Source organism: Vitis vinifera, chromosome 5 (assembly GCF_030704535.1).
Source record: "Vitis vinifera cultivar Pinot Noir 40024 chromosome 5, ASM3070453v1".
NCBI classification, from domain to species: Eukaryota; Viridiplantae; Streptophyta; class Magnoliopsida; order Vitales; family Vitaceae; genus Vitis; species Vitis vinifera.
The window spans coordinates 12,435,069-12,463,039 of NC_081809.1; the positions used below are offsets into that span (position 1 = coordinate 12,435,069).

Consider the following 27,971-nt stretch of genomic DNA (forward strand, 5'->3'; position numbering starts at 1 on the left):
AATAAGAATCTTAAATTAGGAATTAATTTAAGGATTACGGTAGTGTTTGTTTTTTTGGCTTTTTGCTGAAAATAATTTAGTTTTAGAATTTAGGTTGTTTGCTTTTTTTTTAATTTTTTCATGACTTATTATAAACTTTTTACTAAATAGAAAAAACCAAAATATGTAACTTTTTCTAAATAGAAAAAATAACATATTGGTTTTTTTTACTTTTTAATACTTAATAGAAATAAAATACTACAAAAAAAAAAAAAACAACCTAATATTTAACACTATTAAGCATTAAGGTTCTATTTAGAATTAAATTAAAAAACAAACACCACCTACCTATTCATCCCTTCCAGGTAGTTTCATTATTTCAACATGAATATGTGATAGGTCAAATGGGTATTTTAATCTATTACTATTTTATATCATTCAAATCAATTATAGTATATGGATCTTGGATCAATTTTGAGGTCCATCTCACCTTAAAACATAGTTATCCCCACCCGGATCCATGACAAAAAACCACCCAAATGAAGAAAATTTCATGGACTTGGTGTTAGCACGTTTTGTGGACTTTAGGGCAATTATAATGGGTTGAGGATTAATTAACCGTGCATATATGCGTGGACCACACCTATTCTTTACAAAACATTTATAAAGAAAATGCATAGAGCGTGGAGCATGTCATCTAAAATGCGCGTGAGCTCGGATGAGACGAGAGAAAGAACAGAAAAGGATCAAAGTGAACAACGGCACTGTTTGCCACGTCTGCTTCCCAAACGCTCATCATCAGTTCCCGTCCCCAAAATCTCATAAACCCTGTCCATCACAACAACCGCCGCCGCCCAAAACCTCATAATCCCAACCCTCCACCACAGCCGCCATCATTCCCGGGCGCCACCATGCAAGCAGCTCTGATAACCCCTTCTCCTCGCGCCATTCCCACCGGTTCCATCACTGCCACGAGAACCACAATTCCCCCTCATGTGCGCCTCGTGTCTGTCCGAGCATCGACCGAGGTAGCCCAATCGCCGCCACCCGCAGTGAAAGAGACGGCCCACAAGCTCAACAAGTACAGCTCTCATGTCACCGAGCCCAAGTCCCAGGGCGGCTCACAAGCCATCCTCTATGGCGTGGGTCTCTCGGATGAGGACATGCACAAGCCTCAAATCGGTATATCATCGGTTTGGTACGAGGGCAACACCTGCAACATGCATTTGTTGAAGCTTTCAGAGGCTGTGAAGGAGGGGGTGAGAGATGCCGGCATGGTTGGGTTCAGGTTCAACACTGTTGGTGTCAGCGATGCCATCTCAATGGGCACGAGAGGCATGTGCTATAGCTTGCAGTCTAGGGATTTGATTGCTGATAGTATTGAGACGGTCATGTCTGCTCAGTGGTATGATGGCAACATTTCTATTCCCGGTTGTGACAAAAATGTAAGCCTTTTTTTTGGTTCTTTGCCATTTCTGTCTTGGGTATTTGTGATTGTGACGAAGAATGTGGATTTTTGTATTTCGTCTTCGAATTTTTCTCCTCTGGATGTTTATTATTGTGACAAAAACGTAAGCTATTGTGCTGTGTTTTTTGTTTTTTCTCAACTGGGTATCCATGATTATGACAAGAATTTGCAATGCTGTGTTTATTTTTGCCTTATCTTTATTGGGTTTTTATGAATGATATCCCCTTTGTTGAATTATGGTTTTTTTGATAAAAATTGTATGTTCTTGGTCTCTGTTTTTTTGCTTCTTCTGGTTATTTATGGGGTTGTGACAAAAGTGCCAGGTATTTTTTCTGCTTTTGCCTTTCCTCAACTGTGTCCTGTGGTTATGCCAAAAATGTGACCTTTTGTTCTATGCTTTTTTGCTTTTCCCTTTTACTCAGTGAACTTCTGTTTAAAATGTGAGCTCATGTGTTGTATTTTATTTTTTTTGCACATCTAAGTTTTTATGATTTTGATTTTATGATTATGGTTCAGTTGAATGGGTCACTTTTTGTTTATTCTTTCCTTTTGGGTGGGCCGTTCTAATCATGCCACTGTTATAAGACATTGGTGATTCTTCTGATTGCTGGAAAATATGTGCTTTTCATGTTTTATTCTATCACTGGTGATTTGAGATTATTCAGTTTGTAGCCTTTTTATGAGTGCTGATTATCTTAGAACATATGCTGGCTGAAACTTGATATCTTGGTTTCAAATGCTACTTTGTCTCTCTACTTGGGTTGAAAAATGATGGTAGCTTTTCTGGCTTGGAAACATAATTAATCATATTTAAAAGCTTGGATGTTGAAATCCTATTTGATGTATTTATGTTGGTGAGGAGGCAGTTTATAGGATTTTGTACTTATACTAAATTCAGATGCCAGAGTTGGTTGATATTCTAAGACTATCTCGTTGAAGAGCTCCATTTCTCCTCTTCACTAATTTTGGGGTAAAACATTCATGCAATTATCAGTGGTTTGAAATGGTTGAGGTCTCCGGTGATTCATTTTATTGATCAAGGCTATTGCTTAAAATTTGATCTTTATGGGAGTTTGCATGATTTTCTAAAGAGTCTTTGCAGTACCAAGACTTTCAAATTTTTGTGTGTATGTGTGTGTTTAAAAGTTGTGCTTTACTTATTGCCTCTCTTTCATCTCCTTAACATCAAATAATTAGGCCTGCCTTCTTTTATATCTGTGCCTTAACAAATCATATTGCAACTAATGTTTCCCTCCCTTCACCTATCAAAAAGAAAAGGAAATCTCCCTCCCTTCGCCTGTCAAGGGGAAAGGAAAAAAGAGGACTAATGTCTCCCTCCCTTCCTCTCTCTTTCTTTCATTTTCTTTGTTTTTTCCTTTTATTTTTGGTAAAATAGGTGGTGACATTCAAAATCATTTTAATCTGATGCTAGTAATTTTTGCAGATGCCAGGTACAATAATGGCAATGGGACGGCTCAATCGACCTAGTATTATGGTTTATGGTGGAGCTATCAAGGTTAGATATCCTTGGTTATTGAAAGTTCTTTATATAAGTGGAAGTCTTATATTGCATTTCTAAGTGCTATGTTTAACTTGCAAAACTTTGTCATTAGTTTAATTTCTTATAAATTGATAGAACAGACTGCGGTTAATTTTTCACATTAGGAGACTTTCCTTTTCCAAAAGAAATATCATTCTGAGATAAAAGCTTTGTGTATGGGGCAGTGATTTCTCAACTCTATTTGTTTATTTATTGTATTTATTTAACTTAATATTGATGACAAAAGGGTTAGGTCAAGGAAGATATGGCTTAAGCTTGTAATTCCTTTCCCTCCTTTCTTTGGCATGGATTCTTCTCCAAAATATGATCAAATTGATAATTTATTGTTACAAAGTGACTTGTTATAGATTAAGAACTATTATTATTGTTGACTTGTTATAGATTAAGAATTATTATTATTATTAACTTGTTATAGATTAAGAATTATTATTAGTATTATTATTATTGTTATTGTTATTGTTATTAGTATTATTATTTTAAGTTTTCTATAGTTTTTTTTTTTTAACCTACAAAATATGGAGGTTAAGAAACAAACTGCATATACTAGTTAAAGGTATAGGACATTCCTGCCGTTTTGAAATACAGCAAATTGAATATCTAAGTAATTAACAGAGCATTCTTTATGCAGCTTGCTATTAAAATCATTATGTGTAATCTCTGTTTTGCTTCATATTTTGTAGAATTGTGGAAATAAGGAATAAATTTGATAGATCTAGAAGTAGAAAAAGTTGTAGTGCATTTAGGTTCTCTAGCTTACTGGTTGAGTTTATGATTGTTATTAGTTTGTTGAAAGGATGGAGTCCTGTGGTGACTTCTTGAACATCATATGAAACTTTGAAGTCAAAATGATTATGAGATTTTGTGGTCAACATGTATTTATCATAGTTGTGGACAACTCATTGAAACTTATCAATTATGGGGTATTCTAAATTATTTGAAGAAATTCCAAAAATTGAAGTTAGGGAAATGTTAGTGCACATCAAAGAGAATGGATAATAGTCTAACTTGCATTCTAGAATTAGTTTGAAAATAATTTATGAACAATTGATAAAATCAGAGTGATTTATTATATACCTTGGGACTTCTTGAGTCATAGGGATAAGTTCTAGTTTTCTTTGCTTGGTAATAGGTTGAAAACAATTTGGAGTTTTAGGAATAATTTATCATTTTCTTATTGAAAAACAAGGATTGGGTGGCATGCTTTGTGATATTCATAGTGTCAAAAAGCATGTTTGTTACCTCCAGGTGTGTGATACTTTTTTTTATAACCCAAAACAGGATTTCCTTAATGACCCCACCAAGGGCTTGTAAATCATTAGGTATTAGAATACCCACTGCAGCATTTTCAATGCCAACACTCCTCCATAACTTTATGAGATCCACTTCTAACAAAGCCCAAAAAGCCTGAATAAACCCTAAAGAGAAACCATCGTATTTATTATTTTATTATTAGTAAGATCCCCCAGAGAAGAGGATTATGTCCGAACCGATTTCCAACTCTATCGCATACTACTATTTAAAAAGGCCGACAAGGAGGAAGCGGGGATGGCACAAGTGAATCCGATGTGGGACTTATGCCTTTCTTTTCGGATCAAAGAGAAGAGAAAATGGCAAGTGCTATCGAATTCGAAGCTGTTAGCATGTTAGCGCATTTTCCTCCCATTTTTCCAATAAATGGTTCAAATCATTTTATCGACATGAGTGTCAACTAACTCAGGAACTACGGGAAGACCCGTTCCTACGGAGGGCTGTCTGGTAGGTACCAAATGTGTACCACCTGTAGGTAAAACTGCGACGCCGGCCCCTTTCGACGTTGCACAAAAGCCATTACTTTACGTTCAGCTAGCACTAAAAAGGCTACTCCTAGTAGAAGTGGTAGAATTATTCCAAGTATTTCAGCTGGAACAGCAACTGCTATTGACATTTTCGATTTTCTATTCACTCATGATCTGGCCTGGTCGACCCGATCATGATATTTCAGTTTCAATCCCATGCAATTTTTTATTTTTTCATGCTTGGATAGATTGGGGTACCAATCCAAGATAAGGTGAAGGAGGATCTTTTTTAAGATAGTTCAACTCTTGGGGGAGAATCTCATCATTGAAGGGGGGACCCAATGATAGTTATTTCTTGGGCTGACTTTAAGAGTGGAGGCAGAGGTGCATGTGGTGATAATCTGATGAGGTAGATTCCATTGAGAAACTTCTATTGATGTGTACTTGAGATGAAGACCTAGATTAGCTAATCAGGAGGTTAATTGGTTTTCTTGAGTGGGGTTATTTCCTTGACTAAGTATAGGGAATTTACTTCTTCTATAAGAGTGTACTGGATTGGGTTGTATGATATTATTTTTTCTTCTTTGTTTCTCTCTCTCTCTAATTATAAAAGAAGATCTGCAAGTTAATTTAACATAAGCTTTATATATTAATTTGAAATTGAGAGAATGTTTTTGAGCTATTAGTTTTTAAAAGTATGCTAATACATAAATATTAACTTTATGAGAATTAGCTTCTTTGCTTGGGAAGCAACTTGGGCCAAGATTTTGACTCTAAATCAACTCAAAAAGAGGGGTTGGAGGATTCCTAATAGATGTTACTTGTGTAAGGAAGAAGAAGAAACTAGTGACCATATTCTCATCTATTGTTCGAAAGCTCGTTTGTTGAGGCAATTGATCTTTGCACTTTTTGGCATTCAATGGTTGTTGAGTTGTTCAGTTAGAGAGGTCCTTCTGAGTTGGGTCCTTTGTGGGTAAAAAGAGGAAGAAGGCTTGGAAAGCTGCTTTGTTGTGTATGTTTTGGGCTTTATGGCGGGAGAGAAATAGGAGGGCTTTTGACAACTTTGAAAGCATGAATCAAACAATTAAAAATTCTTTTTTGTATCTATTTTGGGATTGGGTTAGATTGTACATTAAGGGTGGATCTTTATCATTGTTAGACTTTGTGGATTGGGTAAGCTCACAATAGGGTGCGGTAGCAAGTTTTTGTGTTTTCGCGCCTTTTTGTCCTTTTTTCTTCGTATATGACTTGTATACTTTCTTTCTTTTAACAATTCTTATTTACCTATCAAAAATAATAATAATAATAATAATAATTAACTTTATATTATTGGATTTTTTTTTTATTTTCCTAAAATTTTCTTTTATAGAAATTAGAACGAGTATTCTAATAAATAAATATTAACTTTAGATTGTTGGAAAAAAAAATTTCCTAAATTTCTTTTCTATATAAATTAGTACATTTTTGAATATTTCATTTTTAACAAAAGATAACAAATTAAATATGTTTTATAGAAAAGATCAATTAAATTGTGTGCATATAAAAATTAGACAATAACAAATAACTTCATGGTATACCAAGGATGAAAATATTAGAAACTGACGAAATATTGGTGACTAGATTTTACGGAAATATTAGATGCAAATATTGATAAGACAAAAATTGATTAAAACTTATGGAGATTAGAAAAACTTTAAGAAATGATAAAACAAGTAATAATATATTTCAAAAGATTGGGAGAGAGTTTTTGTAAAAGATTGTTGATAGGGTAAAGGCAATATATTTCAAAAGTGGAAGGCTCTTGTTGATTTGAAGCACCTTATCTATTTTGTTGTCTACCATATATACTTGTTTTCAATTCCTATGAAGGTCAGGTTGAGGCTCAAAAAGATTCAAAGAGATTTCCTATGGAAAGTGAGACATTGGAGAAAAGGCCACATTTCATGAAATGTACAGTCTTTTGCATGGATAAGAACATGGGGGAACTAGGCATTATAAGCTATTGATCACTTAATCAAGCTCTCCTTGTGAGGTGAGAAATGGGTATGAGACTAGATTATAGAAAACTATTAGGAAAGGGTGAGACCTCTTTAATTGTAGGGCACTCTTTGCAGTGGGTAATGGAAGGAGAGTGAAGTTTTGGAAGGATAAATGGAGTGGAATCCTTTTGTGTATACTTTTCTTCTTTGTATGTTTGAGCCTTGTCTAAGGAGGCTTGGGTGGTGGATTTATCAAATAGATAGGTGCAGGATGTTTTTGGGATCTGCATTTCTTTAAACACTTAAACAATCGAGAGTTGGGTATTTTTGAGACTTTTTTCTCAAGATTGCAAGCTGAGTTGGTGAAGAAGGATGAAAATGATATGGTCTTTTGGATGGATTTGAAGAACACAGTTTTTTCTGTCACATATCTCTATTTTGTTTTGGAGCTAGGGATATCAATTTCCTTCCCAACAGGCATAATTTCAAATTCATGGGTCCATTCAAAGCAAGTTTTTTATCTTTCTTTTTTTTTTTTTTTTTTTTGCTTGGGAAGCCAATTGTGAAAAGTATTGATGTTGAATAAACTTCAGAGGGAAGGGTGGCCAGTGGTGAATAGTTGTTTTCTTTGTAGAGACGAGGAGTCAATTGATTACAATCTCTTTTATTGTGCCAAATCAAAGGTTTTCTACTGGTTGTTATTCTCCTTGTTTAGTGTAGTTTAAGTGTTCCTTTTCACTCTCAAAGTAAGTCTTTTAAGTTGTCATGGTTCTTTTGTGGTGAGAAAAAGTAAGAAGACACAAACAGCTGCTATTCTATGCATTTTTTAATGATTTGGAAGGAAAGAAAGAATAGCATTTGAAAATGAGGAGTCTGATTAAAAGCTGAAATGTTCATTCCAAGTAACCTTTTAGCAGGGGTTACATTGTACATAAAAAAGGCTCAATGCCTTTGGCTAATGGTGTAGATTGGTTGGGCTTGTGCTGAGGTAGAGAGTTCTTTGTGTTCTCTCTTTCTTGGCATTGCTGTTTGATGCCTGTTGTTGTTTTTTTTTTTTTTTTTTTTGATCAGAAATGAAGAAAAGTATATTAATAGAGGAAAAGACATAGGAGAGAAAGAAGAGATACAAGAGAAAGAGAAGAAACCAAGAGAAGGATGAGAGGTCCTTCCCACAAAACAAAAACTGAACAAAAGAGAAAACACCCAACTAAAGAAAACTAAAAACACCGAAAAAACCCAACACTCTCAAACTTTTGAAGCGCAAACTGCAATCCAGTTGAATTGTAAAGCACTTAGAGGAACTCCTCTAAAAGCTGCAATACAAGAGGCCCAAAGAGAGGAAAAGAACATAATCAAGTCCCATAACATCTCTTCCGTTCTCCCCTTATACTCAAAGATCCTATTGTTTCTCTCTTGCCAAACCATCCATAACAAAGTAAGGCAAGCCATTTGCCAAAGTGTCTTGCCTCTTAATGAGTTCCCCAAGCCTTTAAAAGCAATAACCAACATGTCCTCAATACTCCTTGGAGGAACCCAAGCCAACCCTGCTAGATTGAACAACTTGTGCCAAAGTCCAATGGTAACAGGGCAATGAAGAAAAAGGTGGTCTATTGATTCTCCATTTCCTTTGTATACTTTGGCATATTGCTCTTTGGCCATATCTATAAATTTTATTACCTATCAAAGAAAAAGGAAAAAAGCTGACTTTTTTTGGGGAATCATTTAACACTGATTTTGTTCTGAATTTGCTATTGCTTTTTTACATGTGGTTACTAGTTGTCAATAACCACTCTAAGATATCCTAAAAGGCTTACAATAGTATTTCCTTTATGTGCATGTTCTCGATAAAATTAATGAACCTGTCCTATGTGATTGCCCAGAAAGTGTAGAAAATTTGGGTAATTACTTGAAGAAATAAGTTGAAGGTAGTGGAGAGCTGGAGAGAATTGTTATAGCTTGTAGAGGAATAGGGATATAGGGAGAGAAAAATACTTAGTTTATCTAGATTTCAATGGTCTAGAATGCTGTAGAAGCCTATTTTTCATAGGTGAGATAGGGCTGACTGTTGTGAACTTACTAAATCCTGATTGTTGGGCTTTTATGATCTAGTGGTGAAACCCAACAAGGTCTTAAGCTTAGTATGTTTGAGCTTTTATAATCTATCATTAGAAATTGAAATTTGACTTAATAGCTTGATAGTTAATATATTTAAAATTTATAAAAAAAACTCTCATTCTATTCCACGATATGGAGTTTAAAACCTTCAAAGAAATTTGGAAAGTAGGGATTTCAATTTCAAATTGATAAATAAATACATACAAATAGATAAAAAAAAAAAAAGGAGTTGTTATTATTATTATTATTATCAGCACTAATACTACTACTATTCACTATTAACTATGAAGTTTTGAGTCTGGTGGGGGCCATTTCAAATTTGAGGTTTTAAGTCAAATAGTTCCCATTTCAAAATTTCTCTTCAAAAGCTTTAAAACTTAAGTATACCACATTAAAAAGATAAAAGACTTTGGAGAGGTATTAAATAATTCTACTGTTGACTTGATGTCAGGTTTTTGTTGCTAACTGTTGGACAATAAAAGTTTGAACATTACAAGCATAACTATGGAACTTGTTAAGTTAGATCTTAATTTGATTGTGTTGGGTCATAAAAAACTCAACTATTACTAGCAGTTTGAGCCTTAAAGAGCCCATAATGGCTAGTTCAGATTCACCTGTAAAAATGGGTTTTGCAACATTCTATGCCGCCTAAAAATTCAATAAACCAGGTTTATTCTCTCCCAAAACTTCTATTCTTGTTTTCTTCCTTTCAGTTGTTCAGTTTATTTTTCCCTAGTCTGATCTGTAATATTTTGGGCAATTAGATCCAATATTGGTTTAATCTGTTTTCTAGTGTATGCGCATGCGGAGGAGGGTGCTACTTTATGCTTATTGAAGTTGATCTTGGAGTAGTTATGGTCTATTGCTATCCATAGGTAGGTAGGGAAGCATTAGTAAGTTAGGATATTGTCGTTGTCACGAGTCTCTCCAAAAGAGAATTACTTTTCTTTATTAACATATATATATCTCAATTTATGAGTAGTTAATTTTATCTTTCCTACCATATATGTCCAAACAATTTAATTTGATATATCTTATCCCTGAAATCAAATATCAATTTTTATTTTTGATAGACAAAAGCTTGTATTAAGAGACACCAAAAAAAGGGGGCACACCCAATGTATATAGATAGGAAATCAAATATCAAAATAATGATGCAAATAATCATTTCCCTAAATAATTGTACTTCAGAAAATGATTTTGCTTCCAATTTTTTTTTTTTCACTTCCAAATTGCTTTCTAAAACTCATACTAAATTAATTATTATATGCTATTAATAGTTTGATCAGTCTCATCATTAATTACAACCGAATTACGTCAAACTGTTCTCAAGTTAAAATAGGTTAGTTCTGTAAAATTGTTGATTCCAATTAACTTAATTGCTGAAAATTGTGAAGCTAGAGGCAGATTGACAATTATAATTGGGATCCCAATCATACCATCCTGTGTAGTGTGGCACACCCCTTTTTGTACTAACAAAAAGGGATGGGCTTGAAGATGAATGTGTTGAAAATGTGGCACACCACTTTATACTGAGATATGAAATGTTGTATGAAGTCATCTTTGAGAAATGGCATGATGTAAGAAATGATACTAATTCCAGTCTTTCTCTATTATAAACTGTGTAATGAACTAATGATTGATTTTTAATGCTTTCATAATTGAAGTTGGATGCTTTATTTTTTTGGTTGTTATCATTCATTTACCTTTATATTTATCAACAAAATAGTGGCATTTATAGCTGCCGGTGATTCATTCTTTTTAATTATTTCATATGCAGCCTGGTCATTTTCAAGGCCATACTTACGACATAATATCTGCCTTTCAGGTACACAGTGATTTTCTGTTTTAAGCTTTAATATATGCACATATTCTTTTGGCTTCTGACTCCTGGTTTTAGGGTTTGGTTCCTCCTTGTAACTTTTTCTTCTATTACTTTGCTTCCCTTTTTTGTTCTCCAGAGGTTTTTTTACTTTTTTATGCTTATACAGGACTGATGAATAAAATAACTTCCTTCTATCATCAAATAGATATTTTGCTATGCCTTGCTTTCTGATTCTTGGGGTATTTGGGACCATAAATGTAGTTATAGGAAGGCTAATTGATTTACCAACTTCAGCACTTCAGGGACTAATTATTTTTTGGAGGTTAGGCCTTAACTTTGATAGTTCTTATTTTACTACTGATTTTTTTTTTTTCTTTTGGATAGGCAGAAAGAGAATATATATATATATATATATATATATGTATGTATAGATAGATAGATAGATAGATAGATAGATAGATAGATAGATAGATAGATAGATTTCCTATCAAAAAAATGTATAGATAGAAGATAGATAGATAGATAAAGCATCTAAACAAAGTGTGTAATGAAGTACAAAAAAACGTAAAAACATGGACTAAGGTTTGAATGTCTTGTTGTTCTGGTAATGGGTGCTGCTTATGCATACTGAAAAGTCTGCAGTTCGTGGAAATAACTGGTGAGAGAGTGAGAGCTTGGAGAGAAGCTAGTGGCCCCAGGGGAGGAAGAAGCTGTTTTGTGGTGGAGTCCAAATCTTTCGAGATTCTGGTTGAGGAGTTGGGAGGAAAGTTGAAAGGGTGCATATGGGAGAGATGCAAAGGTATCTCCTCTTGGATTAGATTCGGGGAGGCGAGCTTACGGTGCTTACTAGATGGAGTAGAAACTTGCTGCAGAGAGTCTAATAATCGAGGATGGGCCATTGGCTGGGAGGAGGGGAACAGGAAGTATAAGTTGGAGCGTCGGTTGAATGAGGCAGGGAGATTCATCCTCTGCTCAGTGCGCGACTCTGAATCAAAAAAGTTCAGTTTAATCTTTCCAGAGGGGAAGGGACAGTCCCTTGGTTGGAATTTATTGGCCGTGAGGTTGAGAGATCTTGGCGTGGCCCCATCAAGTGTCTTTCTGGCTCCCAAAGGACCAGAGGACTTGACGAGGGAGAAAGGAGGATCGAAGGTTTAGTGGCGGGAGAAAGGGGTGGAGCTGAAACCCTATGCAAATGCTGTTAAGATAAGTTCGAGAAGGGTAGGATAGTCTGTCTGGTTAGAGGTGGGGGAAAGAGAGGTGCGAGAAAGGATTGATCAGTTGAGACAGTGTTTGGTAGGTTGGTGGGGTCTCAACTCAGCTCCCGTTCCTGAGTTGGAGTATGTTAGGAGATGGGCGTCGCAGCATTGGGCTCTGAAGGGGAATCTAAGGGTTGCTATGTTAGGCAGAGGCTTCTTGTTGTTTGAGTTCGAATCTTCAAGGGAGGCTGAACGTGTTTTAGCTAGAGGTGTAAGAAACATTAAGGAGAATGTTATTGTTTTGAATAGATGGAACCCTGAGGTGGGGTGTCTCTGTAAGGATTCAAGCGCTAAAGAAGTCTAGGTAAGGGTGGTTGGGCTCCCCCTTCATTTGTGGAGCACGGAGATTTTTAAAAGAATAGGGGATGGGTGTGGAGGATTTGTAGCTATAGATGATAACTCGTTGTCTTCGTCTGAGATGCAGTGGGCTCGGATCCTTGTGAAGTGCGTGGAAAGGGAGTTTCCCAGCTCTGTCCAAATCATTGTGGGGTCGGGATGTTATTCCTTGCAACTTTGGTGGGAGCTTCCTCCTTGGTTCACGCAGGTGGTGTCGGCGGGAAGTCTCAGCGGGGAGGGTGGCTTAAGGGGTGGAGAAGAAGATGGTGGAAGTCAAAGGGAGAAGGTGGAGCAGTGGAGAGTACAGTAGGGTAGGCTTGACGTGTCGTCCATTGGAGGAGTTCCTCCCTCCCCTCCTGTTGTGATCTCTGATGCAGGTACTACAGTGGAGGGCAGGGTAGGTTTGGCTGATGGACGTGTGAAAGGGGACAAGCAGCCTACTTGTAATACGTTGGATGGCTCTGTTTTTGGGCCAAATTCTGGGCCTAACGGATCTGTCATTAGGGTGTTTCAGGGCCCTTCCTTTGAAAGAGGGGAGAGCCAGGGCCCTCTTAATGTTTCTCTAAAGAGTGTGGGCCACAAATCCAGGCCCATTAACTCTCTTGATGAGCTGGGCTGCAGAGAAGGGGAGAAGGGCGCGGGCTTTGGGCTCGAAGGCCTCGTAGCAGTGGCTGGAGAGGCTTTAACTGGGGAAGGACCTTTGGCTTCTTGTCCTAGGGCAATTTCGACAAGCTTGGAGGTAGAAGCGATTGGAGTCGCCGACCCCCTTGACCCAGGGGAAGTTCCTTCAGCCTCTCGTCCTAGGGCTCAAGCGATAAGTTTGGCGAGAGGCGCTTCTGGTGACGTTGACCCTTTTGTCGGCATGTCAAGAGCTCCGAAGCCGCTGGAAGTCTCTGAGGTGGTAAGAGGGGAGATGACCGACGAAGCGTTGCGTGTCGAAGCCTCCAGGTATGTCTACATTTCTTCGTTTTCTGTGGGGGGTCGGGTGCTCTCTTCTTCTTCTCTTTCTTCTGGGTTTGCACGGGCTGGAGCGAAGGAGGCAGCCTTGTCTGGTTTGATCTCGGTGACTGAGGGAGAGGAGCGGCTTCCTTTGAGCATTATTCTGACAGATGGCAGCACTGGGGAAATGGATACCGAGGGGGAGAAATCCTTGGGTGGTGATGGAGGGGGGGGGGGGGGGGGTGAGGTTGAGGTTTTGTTACAAGATTTGGAAGAAAAAGGAGGTCGGTGGGACGATAGTTGTTTGGCGAGATTCAGTAGGTTCCTGGGTTTTTCGACGGATGGTATTGAAGGTGAAATATTGAATCTGCTCCTAAGGACTAAGAGAAGAAGGGAGCAGAACATCAAGAAAGAGATTTCAGGATCCACTAAGTTTGATCGTGAGTTGAAAAAATTGGAGTGGTCTGTTAATTATAATGGTGCGAAGAAGAAGAAATCTTTGGTCAGAGTTGGCGGGGTTAGAACTTCGATTCTTAGATGAAGATAAAGATACTATCATTGAATGTTAGAGGGGCCAATGATAGGGCCAAAAGGAAGGTTATTAAGGCTTTGATCAGATCGCAAAGAGCGGATTTGGTGTGTTTGCAAGAGACCAAAATTCAAGATATGTCTAAGGAGATTGTCCACAGTCTTGGAGTGGGAAGATTTTTAGGCTGGGGTGCTATGAGTGCTAGGGGGGCTGCTGGTGGGGTTGTAGTGTTTTGGGACAAGAGAGTCTTGGAGTTAGTAGGCATGGAGGCGGGACTCTTCTCAATTTCGTGCCGTTTCAAAAACTGCGAGGATGGCTTCTTGTGGACCTTTATGGGAGTGTATGGACCCACCTTGAAACGTAATAGGGAGCTGTTTTGGGAAGAATTAGGTGCCATTCGAGGGTTATGGTCGGACCCTTGGTGTATTGGTGGGGATTTCAATGTGGTCAAATTTCCCAGTGAGCGTAGTAGAGAAGGCAGAATCACTGGATCCATGAGAAGATTTTCGGAGGTGATTGAGGAGTTGGCCTTGAGAGATTTGCCTCTCCATGGGGGGCCGTTCACGTGGACTGGAGGGCTGAATGGTCTCTCCAGGTCTAGGTTGGATCGTTTTCTAATTTCGGAGGAGTGGGAAATCACTTCAGTGGGGTATTCCAGTGTTCTCTTCCAAGACCGGTGTCTGATCACTTTCCCATTTTGTTAGATGGGGGAGGAGTGAGGAGAGGTCCAACTCTGTTTCGATTTGAGAATATGTGGTTAAAGGAGGACGGGTTTAAGGATTTGTTAAAAGGCTGGTGGCAAGGTTTTAATTATAGTGGGTCCTATAGTTTTATCCTGACAGAAAAATTAAAGGCTTTAAAAATTAAGTTGAAGGAGTGGAATTCGGAAGTTTTCGGCAAAGTTGGAGTGAACAAGAGGCTGGCTTTGGACAAGGTGTCTTATTGGGATAATCAGGAGCAGCTAAGAGTTTTAAATGACTGGAAGTTAGAAGCGAGAAAGGAGGCTAAGGAGGATTTCAAGAAATGGGTGCTTATGGAGGAGATTTCGTGGAGACAAAAATCAAGACAGATTTGGCTGAAGGAAGGTGACAAGAACACGAGATTTTTTCACAAGATGGCAAATTCCAACAGAAAGAAGAATTGCCTAAAAAAAATTAAAGTCAATGGCACTTGGCTGTCAGAAGAGCAGGATATTCAAAGGAGAGTGGTGAGGGCCTTTTAGTTTCTTTTATCGGATCCAGGTGGTTGGCGCCCTAGTGTGAACAATCTTGAGTTTGATAGCATTGGGGCAGAGGAGGCAGCTAGGCTGGAGCTAATGTTCACTGTGGAGGAGGTTTTCCTGGCTCTTTCAGAGTTGAATGGGGACAAAGCCCCTGGCCCGGATGGGTTTACCCTAGCTTTTTGGCACTTTTGCTAGGACTTCGTCAAAGACGAGATTATGGGATTTTTCAAAGATTTCTTTGAGAGGGGAAAGTTTGTCCGAAGTGTGAACACCACCTTCCTTGTCTTAATCCCAAAAAAGGGAGGGGCTGAAGACTTGACCGATTTTAGACCCATCAGCTTGGTGGGAAGCCTCTACAAGTTGCTTGTAAAGGTCTTAGCCAATAGATTGAAAAAGGTTGTGGGAAAAGTGGTGTCTACTACCCAAAATGCATTTGTTGAAGGTAGGCAGATTCTTGATGCAGCGTTAATAGCCAATGAGGTCATAGACTCCTTGCTGAAAAGGAAGGAAAGTGGGGTTCTATGTAAATTGGATTTAGAGAAGGCCTACGATTGTATCAATTGAGATTTTTTGCTGTCAGTGATGCAAAAAATGGGCTTTGGGGAGAAATGGGCTGGGTGGATCAAATGGTGTTTATCCACTGCGTCGTTTTCTGTTCTGATCAACGACTCTCCAATCGGTTTTTTTCGAAGCACTAGGGGGTTAAGGCAAGGGGACCCCCTATCCCCTTACCTTTTTGTTTTAGGAATGGAGGCTTTGACTAGCCTCATTAATAAGGTAGTGAGAGGGGGTTATCTTTCAAGCTACAGGATAAGGGGAAGGGAAGGAGCAGGAATTCAAGTTTCACACCTGCTGTTCGCTGATGATACACTGGTCTTCTGCGAGGATTCCCAAGAGCAATTGGCTTTTTTAAGTTGGTTACTCTTGTGGTTTGAAGCCACCTCTGGATTGCGCATTAATATGAACAAAAGTGAAATTTTGCTAGTGGGTAGAGTGGAGAACGCTGAATTACTAGCTGCTGAACTGGGCTGCAATGTGGGATCTCTCCCTTCTACCTATTTGGGGCTCCCTTTGGGTGCTTCGCATAAGTCGGTGACGGTTTGGGACGGAATGGAAGAGAGGATGCGCAAGAGACTTGCCTTATGGAAGAGGCAATTCATTTCCAAGGGTGGAAGAATCACTCTCATTCGGAGCACTTTGGCGAGTATGCCAACCTACCTCATGTCCTTAATGCGTATGCCAAGAGTGGTAAAATTAAGACTTGAGAAAATTCAAAGAGATTTCCTTTGGGGAGGGGGAGTGTTGGAGAAGAAGCCCCACCTAATAAAATGGGGTATTGTTTGTTCTCATAAAAAGAAGGGTGGGTTGGGGATTAGAGACCTCACTACTCTCAATAGGGCCCTTTTGTGCAAATGGAGTTGGCAGTTTGCGGTTGAAAGGGATTCCTATTGGAAGCTTATAATTGGCACGAAGTTTGGGGTTGTTAGAGGAGGTTGGAGCACTTGCGGGGGTAGGGAGGGCTTTGGGGTGGGGCTCTGGAAAGAAATCAGCAAGGAAGGGTTGTTGTTGCTCAACAATGTTTCTTTTTCAGTGGGGGATGGTAAAAGGGTGAGGTTTTGGAAAGATACTTGGTGCGGGAACACTCCTCTTTGTGAGGCCTACCCCTCCTTGTTTGATTTAGCGGTTTCTAAAGACGCGAGGGTTGCGGACTGTTGGGACTCAATGGGGGAAGTGGGAGGGTGGAATCCCCGCTTCCTTAGACCTTTCAATGATTGGGAGGTGGAGGAGGTGGAGAGACTCCTTCTGATCATTCAAGGAAAGAGGCTGAATGCTGATTTGGAGGATAGGATGGTGTGGAATGAGACGAAAGATGGGATTTTCTCTGTAAAATCCTGTTTCAATTCTCTTGACCACAGCAGTGCAGTCCCGTTTCCATGGAGAATTATTTGGAGTACGTTTGTTCCTACCAAGGTGGGCTTTTTTGCTTGAGAAGCTTCTTGGGGGAAGGTGCTCACTCAAGACCAACTAAAGAGGAGGGGCTAGAATTTAGCTAACAGGTGCCCCTTGTGTTGTGATGAAGAAGAGACGATAAATCACATCCTTATTCACTGTTCTAAGGCGAAGGTTTTGTGGGATCTCTTGTTCTCCTTATTTGGTGTTAATTGGGTCCTCCCATTTTCGGTTAGAGACACTCTTTTAGGTTGGCATGCTCCCTTAAAGGATAAGAAGCATAGTAAGGTTTGGCGGGCAGCTCCTCTTTGCTCATTTTGGATGGTATGGAAGGAAAGAAATAGGATAGTTTTTGAAAATGAGGTCCTATCACTTCAAAGATTGAAAAATTCCTTCATTTGTAATCTCTTATCTTGGGCTAATTCTTCCACAGTTGAAGGCCCCCTTTCTTTGTTTAATTTTGTGGACTGGTTGGGTTCTTGTTGAGGACTGGTAAGGGTTTGTCCTTTTTGTTTCCGGTTTTTGTAGGTGATACTTGTATACTCCCTGTATACTCTGGGTCGCCTTTCATGCCCCCTTTTTAATATATTTCTGTGCGTTTATCTATCAAAAAAAAAAAAAAAGTACAAAAAAACCCTCTGCTCTTACTTTAAGCATCCAATCTACAAAGCCTCCTGATGAGAAAGGACCATAGGCTGAGGTGGAAAAACCATCAAAACTTAGATGAGCTTTCTCAACTAATGTAATGAGCAAGTGGCAGTGGATACTACCTGATCGACTGCTCCCTTATGATTATCCAGGTGAAAATGTTGCCAATGAAGTTTGAAGCATGTTTCCCTGGTATAGCAAGTCTTGCCACAATATTCTAAGTCATCTCACTTTTGCCTCATGATAGAGAAATAAAGACCAAAAAACTTATCGTCTTGAGTAGTCTCATGAATTTTTTTTCATCAATTGAAAAGAATTCATGTGATAAGAGATTTATCATTAATGGAGGTTGCATTAGTTAAAGTAACCATGATATGACAGTCAAGTTCTCATCGTCTCACCTACCATAAATTGTTAGGAATAGGTTCCTTCACCATTCAAGTAACCGATCTTCCCTTTACACCTAACTAACCAAAAGACTGATTGTTTTGCAATAAGAAAGTAATTTTTGTCAAACTTCATGGTTATAATTTGCAAGGTGGATTTTCAAGATGTTCACACAAAGCAAATGAGGAATCTGAGATTGTTTGGAACTTAGTAGAGATTCCAAAAGACTGCATCACAGTCAGTCTGACTATATTGTTGGCTTATAACCTCATAACTTAGGGTTTTGGGTCAACTTAGTACCTTAATTGTTAGATGAGATTATCTAGCAAAAAACAGCTATCAACAGCCAACAAGCCCCAAGCAGTAGATTGCACTATGAAAACCAAAGAATGACCTTGGCTCGAACCTTGAAGAAGAGTGGATTCACAACAAATCGCCAATGAATGAAAGCAATTGGTTTCCTTGTTTGACCAACCATATAGTAGGGTCAGTTGCCTAAATGAGGTGCTCCACTTTTATGGGCTTATATGGGACTTCTTGCCTTGTTGAATTGCAACTTTTTATTCCTTTTAATGTTGTTAGTAGTTTGCTTTCCTTCTTAGTACTGGTTTTGTACTTTTCTTTTTAAGGCTTGTTTTATCCTTCTTGTACCTTTAATATATTTTTGATGATTTTTTTTATAGGAAATGAAAATATATTAAAAGCTCCAAATAAAATGCACAACCAAGTACACAGGTAGTATACAAAATGTTCTAAGAGGCAAAGCAAAAAAATGTGAAGGAATCCAAAAACTGTAGCTCTCTCAAGAAAACCCCAACCAATCGATAAAACCTATCATGTTTAGGGGAACCCCATCTATATATATATTGTAGTCCATAACATGAGGTTGCCAAGAAAGGAGGACTTCATATATTTTCAATGAATTGTTTTTACTAGAGGTCCAAATGGCCCAAACTGCACCCCTCTATGGTGACTAGAAGTAGAAAAAACCTCCGAAAGGACCCATATAGATCAGCCCTACTTTCTCAAAAACAAAGAGCCCCAAAAAAATGACTTCTACAAACTCTTTCAAAAGAGTTTTCATTTGAGATTTTTCCTCCCGGCTCCCTGGTTTTCTTTGAAAAGTAAGCAAATGAAAGATTAAAATCATTCTATATAGGTGCCTAAAGAATGAGCATACTTTTTGTTCATCTTCATGGATTCCTATTTTTTTCTTTAATACAAATTAGTTTAGTTTTGTGTATCAAAATTTTATTTGATCTATAAAATTTATTTTATGTTTTGTTTTGTTTAAAACATGTCATGCAGAACAGTTGCAAAAATTTATATCAAAGTCAAGTTTCAAGCTGTAACATGTCAGCAATCTAATCTTAACTTAATGCTGCAAATTATCCTGGAAATCTTTTATCTGTCACCATTTTTGACTGGTGAATCTTGATTATTTATTTTATGTTTTGTTTTGTTTAAAACATGTCATGCATAACAGTTGCAAAAGTTATATCGCAGTCAAGTTTCAAGCTGTAACATGTCAGCAATCTAATCTTAACTTAATGCTGCAAATTATCCTGGAAATCTTTTATCTGTCACCATTTTTGACTGGTGAATCTTGATTATTTATTTTATGTTTTGTTTTGTTTAAAACATGTCATGCATAACAGTTGCAAAAATTTATATCAAAGTCAAGTTTCAAGCTGTAACATGTCAGCAATCTAATCTTAACTTAATGCTGCAAATTATCTTGGAAAGTTTTTATCTGTCACCATTTTTGACCGGTGAATCTTGATGGAAAAATCTATGATGGATGTTTATGAGATATTGATGTAGCTATGGTCTGAAGGAGGTGTATGTGTAGTATCACTTGTTCCATGGTGAAACAGATTTGTTATTCTTGAAGAGTTTTCATTGTGCATTACTGTATAAGCAGCATGCTTTTGGTAAACATTTTGTGGATCTTGATTGATTTGTTTTTGGTATTGCTGATTTTAAAAGTAATTCAAGGCCTTCTTTATTAAAATTTTCAGTATTACCTACTGTGTTGGGAAATATTTATTTATGTTAAGTAGTATTTGTTTAAAAAGTTCTATTTAGATGTGGCAAACTTGCTATTTTGATTTCTTATTTGACAAGACATGTATACCTGCAATCTGCCAAATTAAATTAATATTTTGTTTCCTTATAATTGTTGTTGTAGGTTTATGGAGAGTTCGTCAGTGGGTCCATAACTGATGAACAGAGGATGAATGTTGTCCGAAATTCATGCCCAGGAGCAGGAGCTTGTGGTGGAATGTATACAGCCAATACGATGGCTTCTGCTATTGAAGTTATGGGAATGTCTCTTCCCTTCAGGTAAAAATGTTCTTTATTTTCACTTAGACCATAGTTTTTGGTGCCACTTCTTACTTTTTACCTTTTTATTGTTTTTAATTTGTAAAAGCTCTTCAACACCGGCTGAAGACCCATTGAAGTTGCATGAGTGCCATTTGGCTGGAAAATATCTTCTGGATTTGATAAAAATGGACTTAAAACCACGAGATATTATCACTATGAAGTCACTACGGAATGCTATGGTTGTTGTCATGGCATTGGGTGGATCTACCAATGCTGTATTACATTTAATTGCCATTGCAAGGTAAGAGTGTGGTGAGAAAGTTCCCCTGGGTATGATTTGCATCGCTCAGAATTGCTCATGATAAGATTCTTGGCAGGTCTGTTGGTCTGCAGTTAACTCTTGATGATTTTCAGAAAGTAAGTGATGAGGTTCCATTCCTTGCTGATCTTAAGCCCAGTGGCAAATACGTCATGGAGGACATACACAAGGTTTCAATGATTTCTTTTGTTTCCCTTTTTGTTTCTCTTTGTTTTCCTTCTTTCTTAAATTAAATATGTTGTCCCAGCCTGTTTCTGAGTTCTATATAACATCTCGCATGGCATTGTTTGAGGCATGACAATCTTTTTCTGTTTGCTCATACATGACATGAGAGGTTTATCAAGCTCAACCTGTCTTCTTGATGAACTCATAAATTGTTCCTATAATAATAGATTGGAGGAACACCGGCAATCATTCGCTTCCTTTTGGAAAATGGGTTTTTAGATGGGGATTGTATAACAGGTATGTTGATTTTAAGAACAATTTTCACATTCCTGTTAGTCAATACCAAAACAAAATATTGGAGGCAGGTTATATTATCTCGTGGCATTACTTTATTGACATACTAATATTTTCTTTCTAGTTACTGGGAAGACATTGGCTGAAAATGCAGAACTTTTTCCTTCTTTGCCCAGAGATCAGGTGAAATGCACATTTCACTGTTTAGATATAAAATGAACATACGCATGTTTCTCATTGTTTACTGTCTTTTTTCTTCTAGCAAATAATAAGACCGTTGGCAAACCCCATAAAGAAGACTGGACACCTCCAAACTTTATATGGAAATCTTGCACCAGAGGGTTCTGTTGCAAAAATTACTGGAAAAGAAGGGCTATATTTCTCTGGTTCTGTTCTATGTGCTATTTTGTGTTATTATAATTTCCTGAATCATACTGGAAGTTGCTCGACTCCTTGTAGTTTTATAGCTTAAAATTTTATGCACTGTAACAAAGAGATGATTGTTCAAAGACTTGTTCACCAGGTCCTGCACTTGTCTTTGAAGGTGAGGAAGCTATGATTGCAGCTATAGCAGAGAATCCTATGAGCTTTAAGGTATGTGTACTGGTCAATGTGGCGTTTTTAGAACTAATCGTTTGAAAAATGGGAGTCTGGCTCCAGAGTTTTAAGGGTCTCCAAGTTATTAACATCAACTGCAGATAAGAAATCAAATGAGGACTGGCTTCCTAATTTGGAAATGTTTTTAAATAGAGGCATGTCCTTGCCTTAGATCTTGTTCATTCTTGTATGTTGCAATGTCTTAAAAAGCAGCACAGATTTTGTCTCTGTTATGGGGTGTCTATGATTTTTAGATTATTTGGTACAGAAACTAACAGCCCCCTTTATATTTCTGGTCTAGAACTCTCAGGATTGTTTTCTTCTAAACAAGGAGTCAACAATAATTGAAGAATGATATATTCAATTTATTATAATTAAGAATTGATAGCTCAGAAATGACCTGTTGTTTGCAAATATGAGTAGAAGCTTGGATCATGGTTTCTTATATGTCAAATGTGTAGCTTATCCAACTTGATCTCTTGCATAAAAAAAGCCTACAAATATTTTGTATTTGGCGTTTATTAGACAATTTTGTACTGGGCTTATTTTTTAGAGGTTTTTATTTGGTGCAAAAGACTAAACTGTGGCTGTTCTGCGTCAAACTTCTGTATTTAAAGTCAACTTTACTAAGGTTAAGCCTGACCCTCAAGATCTCTTCATTTCATTTGATGATTTTGGTTTAAGGCCACATTTTCATTTGTTTCTTTTTTTTTTACGTATTAATTTTAAATTTTCCCTGGATATAATAGATGCTTTCTCTTGTAGTGCTTAACTAAAAATGGCTTTGCCAAGCTTCCTTAAACCAATTTTCCTTGTCACAGATGTCATGTCTCACCAACAGATGTGCTAATTGCTGCTCAGTTTCAAGTGATATTGTTTGAGTGTATGATAATACATTGTGTGCCTAAATCCTACAAGCTTAAGTTTTCAAGAAAATTAATAATTTAATATGTTAGTCTAGGTCATGGGTTTGAGTTGCAGGAGCTACATGTTTCAGGATGGATTGTTATATATGCAACAGTGCTGCTCCCGAGGAAAATGATAGTTGAAAAATGACCTTGGGGTGATTGTGTAAAGGCCAAAGATGATTAGGCACTGCTATAAGCCTCGGGATGAGTTAAGGCTCTGAGATGGGTATGCTGTGTGGGATGGTCAAGCCCCTCACTGTGAGCCTCTGAATGGCTAAACCCTAGGAGTGAGACATTGAACCATATAAAAAGGATTTGCTTGACCTTACTGATAGCCAATCGGTTTTCAGATGAGATGACTAAGTCCTTGATCTTGATATGTTTTCAAAGGAGATGGCTAAGTCTTCCTAATAAGTGGTATCAAAACTAGGTCATGGGTTCAAGTTGCAGGAGGTGTACATGAGGGATGGTGTTGGAGAGTATGACATACATTATGCGCTAAAATCTTACAAGCTTAAGTTTTTAAGAAAATTGGTTATCTAACATGGTATCAAAGCCTCTTTTGACAGGAGGGCATGTATTTGAACCTCACCACATATTTATTTACTCACTTTATAAAGCCTAAAAGAGTTTATTTTATTTCCTCAATTTACTAAGTACATGTGTAAGCCCAAAGGAGGCTACATGTGAGGGAGGGTGCTAGAGTGGATGATATAAATTGTGAACCCAAATGATGTAAGTTTAAGCTTTTAGGAAAATTAATGATTCAATAGATATACAACAATAAAACGCTTTGATTCTTTCTGTCAAGTTCTCATGATTCCAGTAGTTCATAGTGCCATTTCCATGCACTCACTTGAGGGACTCCATTTCCAAAAATCTAATTTTCTATATTCAGAAAGTTCAAGTCCTTTTGCCTATCTCAGTCCCAGAGATTTCTCCCTGGATTATGCCATCATTAAATTGTAGATGTTGCTATGGATTTCAGTAACTAGGGTTATTTGTGGACTCAATGGAAAAGTCATATTTTTTCTATTTTATGTGTCTCACTGATAGGATGGTGTATAATTGATTCATCAAAATGGGATATCTAATTTTTTGCTTTTCTGTTATACTTTCAGGGGAAAGTAGTTATTATTAGAGGAGAGGGACCCAAGGGGGGGCCAGGAATGCCTGAAATGTTGACTCCAACAAGCGCAATAATGGGAGCAGGTCTTGGGAAGGTATAGATCATCAATTGTAAGACACATTCCTAATGAATAACTTTTTCTTGTGATCATATGGAAGTGGTTGCTTAGTTGCTTGACTTTTTTTCTCCTTGAACAATTTTATTGGTAAGAGTTTTGATGTTGGTACTTGGTATGTTCTCTTAGACATATTTTATGAACCTGCTTAACACTGAGTACCTTTGTTTCATTTGATGTAATGTTACTTATGGAATTTTATTCCTTATGTGGCAGGATGTTGCTTTGTTGACTGATGGTAGGTTTTCAGGAGGTTCACATGGATATGTTGTTGGCCACATATGTCCTGAAGCACATGTACATTTTCTTTTCCTTCATCCAGTTTTATTTTTTTATTTTTTTGATCAGAAACGAAGAAGATTATATTAATAAAAGAACAAATACAGAAGAGAAAAAAGAGACAAAAGAAAGAGAAAAAAAAAACCAAGGGAAGGATGAGAGGTCCTTCCTACACAATAACCAAGGAGAACACCCAACAATAGTAATCTAAAAACAAGAGAAAACCCAACAAACTTCAAACTCTTTAAACGCAAACCCCAATCCAATTGATTTGTAGGATGCTTAGAGGAACTCCTCTAAAAGCTTCAGTACAAGAAGCCCATAGAGAAGAGTAAAACCAAATCAAATCCCACACCACCTCTTCCGTTCTCCCTTTATCCTCAAAGATTCTATTATTCCTTTCTTGCCACACCATCCAAATCAAAGTAAGGCAAGCAATTTGCCAAAGAATCTTGCCTCTTACTGAGTTCCCCAAGCCTCTAAAGGAAATAACCAACATATCCTCAATGCTCCTTGGAGGGACCCAAATCACACCTACTAGATTGAACAACCTGTGCCAAAGTCCAATGGTGACGGGACAATGAAGAAAAAGATGATCAATCGACTCTCCATTTCTTTTGCAAAGAATGCACCATTGAAGACAGAGGGCTTTGTAGGGTCTTCTCAATTGCAACTTGTCATTAGTGTTTACCTTCCCATGTGCTACTAACCAAGCGAGGGCCTTAACCTTTGAAGGGACTTTTGAGCTCCATAAAAACTTGGCCGGAAGGAACATTAAAGGATTTGAATCTTTTCAATTCATCCAGTTTTATTTTCACTCTTTGATTGCAATTCTTTATTGTTACAAGAGTAAAACTTTTGTTCACTTTGGCTGTGACATACACTAACTTGGGATTCTTTACCAATAAAACAATTTAGGTATATAATACCTCATAAGAAATGGTCCAAATTACTCTTGACACCATCTATCAGACTTGCATATTGAGAATATTATAACAGTGTAGATACAACAATATTGGTTCTTAAATATACCACTTGATAGTTAGGGGAAGAGGTGTGGTGGTGGAGGTCTCTCACATGTTATTTGTTGATGACACTCTTATTGTTTGTAATTCTCGGAAGGAGCACATATAGTATATGAGTTGGACGTACATGTTTCTTGAGGCAATATCAAGATTAAAGATCAATCTGGAGAAGAGTGAGTCGATTTTTGTTGGGGGCCTCTCTAATATGGAGGAGTTGATTGGAGTTTGGGGTTTTAGAGTGGGCAATCTCCCTAGCACTTGATTGGGCCTTTCGTTGGGAACCCCTTTTGGGTCTTCTCGGGTTTGGGACAAGGTGGAGGAAAGATTTGAAAAGGCTTGCTATGTGGAAAGGATAATTCTTATCAAAAGGAGAAAGACTAACTTTGATTAAAGGTATTTTGTCTAGCTTGTCAATTTACTTCATGTCTTTATTTGTCATCTTGAAAAGGGTGAGCATTAGACTGGAAAAGATCTATAGCAATTTTCTTTGAGAGGAGGGGCCTTGTATAGAGGATCGTATTTGATGAATTGGTCTATAGTTAGTATGGATAAGAGGAGTGGGAGTCTAGATATAAGAAACTTGTTCACTCTTAATAGCGCTCTCCTTGGAAAATGGTTATGGAGATTTGTGATTGAATGGTATCCTCTTTGGAAACAGGTGATTGTTAGGAAATAAGAGGAGAAAAGAGGGGTGATGATGCTCTAGAGGATTGAGTGAAGGTTAAGGAGTGGGAGTGTAGAAAGAAATTGGGAGGGGCTAGGAAGCCTTCAGGTGTAGAACCAGTGTCAAGGTGGGAAGTGGATGTATGGTGAAATTTTGGAAGGATAGGTGGTGTGGAGACACTTCATTGAGGGAGTCTTTTCTAGAGCTCTCACAATAGTCTTTGCTAAAGATATATAGATAGTTAAGGTGCAGGATGGGTAGTTGGAACCCTATGTTTATAAGATAGTTTCATAATTGGGATTTAGAGGGATGAAAGTCTTCTTTAGGAGGTTGTATGAGCAGACCATTAGGAAGGACATGGAAGACAATTTGGCTTGGCTGAACACGAAGAGCGACAATTTCTCAGTTAAGTCATTCTACCACTAATTGTATAGAAGGGTGGAGACATTTCCTTTTGGCATAGTTTGAAATTCTTAATTACCATTGAAGGTTTATTTTTTGCATGTGAAGCAATGTGGGGCATGATACTCTCTTTGGGTTAGTTCAAAAATAAGGTTCCTGAACGGATGCTTCTTGTGCAAAGAAGAAGAAACAGTTGACCACACTGCTCGAAAGCAGTTACTTTGTGATAGCTGATTTATGCCCTTCCTGGAGTTAAGTAGGTGACATATTCTTCATTGAGAGGTGCTTTTTTGAGTTGGCATGGGTCCTTGAAAAAGGAAGGAAAAAGATCGGAAAGTTGCTCCTTTGTACTTACCTTAAACTGTTTGGAAGAAGAGAAATAGGAGAGCTTTTGGGAATATTAAAAAAGTTGACAAAGCAATTAAACAATCCTTCATATATGTACACATATTTGTTGGAAAGGGGTAGAGTTTTTATAGGATATTGTTCCTTATTGATGATGGACTTTATGGAGTGATTTTGGGCTCCAAGTAAGGCGTCCTTGTATGTATGATATATACTTTTGTGTCTTTTTTAGGTGCCGTCAATACAATTGATATTTTATCTATCAAAATAAAAATAAAAAATAAAATGGGTTTTGGGGGTGCCTTCCCTCTTATTAAAAAAAGAGTCAAATGTCTCTGAGGGAGAGAAGTTGCAGAGGAAGAAACTGAAGCTTGTAGTTTTGTTACTTTGCCCACAACAAAACCTGTTCTTCACAACTAGGATTATAATTTATGCATAGGCGTCTGTATGGATGGAAGTACAATAATTTATCAGGGCAAGGTATTGTAAATTAATTCAGTTTTCCTCATGTGTATGCAAATAAATGTTTCAGGAAGGTGGTCCCATTGGTCTCATTGAAAATGGAGATATCATCACGATTGATGTCCAAAAAAGGAGAATGGATGTCCAGCTGACAGATGAAGAGATGAATGAGCGAAGAAAGAAATGGAGTCCCCCACCATATAAGGCTAACCAAGGAGTTCTATACAAGGTTTGCTTCTCTGCATCTCCTGGCCTGGGGTCTGGTCTGTTTTAACATATATATATGTGTTCCTTTTGGTGCTTGGCTTTGACATAATGTCATTTATTTTCAGTACATCAAGAACGTAAAATCGGCTTCAGATGGGTGTGTGACGGATGAATAAGGAAGAGGGGTCAGTGCTGCTGGATGCTTAATAGAGGGAGGTATGCCTGATGGAGCATGGGCACACAACTCCTGTATCTCCTTAGGCCTTATTGCGGCTTCTTTAGAGTAGTTGATTTACATTTTCAGGATCCTTAGATGAATTTTGTTATTTATTACTTGGAATCTTTGGATTGGACATTTTTCTAGGTGTGCAGTCACTTTGAACTTCAATCTACTCCTAATAAGCTTCAAGAGTTTCAATTTGTTGGGTCTTTCACCAAGTTGACTTACAAGTCGCATAAGAAATTTTCCATTTTAAAAATCAGAAAATAATATTAAATTCTCTATAAAATATCAAAATGTAGAAAACCAATGTTTTCATAATCGTATTGATCGTTAAACCGAAAAGGTTATTTGTTCACGGTTAACTGATCGGATCGACGATCAAATCGGAGTCGAACCAGTGATGTAATAAATATATAATTTATATATTATTTGAAAATCATAAAATTATATAAAAATCACAAAACTAGTTTGAAATTAGAAATTTAAATTAAAATCAGAATTTTAATAGAAAATTGGAAATCTTAAAATTTATTTTTAAAT

The 27,971-nt window shown here is 37.5% G+C and overlaps 1 protein-coding gene across 2 annotated transcripts; it reads left to right on the top strand.

Annotated features, from left to right (window-relative positions):
• The first annotated feature begins 662 nt into the window (after positions 1–662).
• On the top strand, positions 663–27,626 carry LOC100242520 (dihydroxy-acid dehydratase, chloroplastic). Of its 2 annotated transcripts, XM_002285631.5 has the most exons (14): positions 663–1,424; positions 2,892–2,963; positions 10,658–10,705; positions 20,161–20,315; positions 20,404–20,598; positions 20,675–20,786; positions 21,009–21,078; positions 21,200–21,258; positions 21,338–21,461; positions 21,599–21,669; positions 23,702–23,803; positions 24,041–24,121; positions 27,072–27,230; positions 27,334–27,626. In XM_002285631.5, the coding sequence occupies exons 1-14, from the start codon at positions 891–893 to the stop codon at positions 27,382–27,384; spliced, it is 1,833 nt and encodes a 610-aa protein (XP_002285667.1). In that variant the 5' UTR covers positions 663–890; the 3' UTR covers positions 27,385–27,626. The 2 variants fall into 2 exon arrangements, with proteins under 2 accessions (XP_002285667.1, XP_059592953.1); XM_059736970.1 differs by lacking the exon at positions 27,334–27,626 and having other exon boundaries at positions 712–1,424; positions 24,041–24,137; positions 24,901–27,100.
• Positions 27,627–27,971: the final 345 nt, after the last annotated feature.

Coding starts and splice junctions, on each gene's coding strand:
- LOC100242520 (XM_002285631.5), top strand. CDS start 891: ATGCAAGCAGCTCTGATAACCCCTTCTCCTCGCGCCATTCCCACCGGT. Junction 1,425..2,891: donor TTCCCGGTTGTGACAAAAAT/GTAAGCCTTTTT, acceptor TAATTTTTGCAG/ATGCCAGGTACAATAATGGC. Junction 10,706..20,160: donor ACATAATATCTGCCTTTCAG/GTACACAGTGAT, acceptor TTGTTGTTGTAG/GTTTATGGAGAGTTCGTCAG.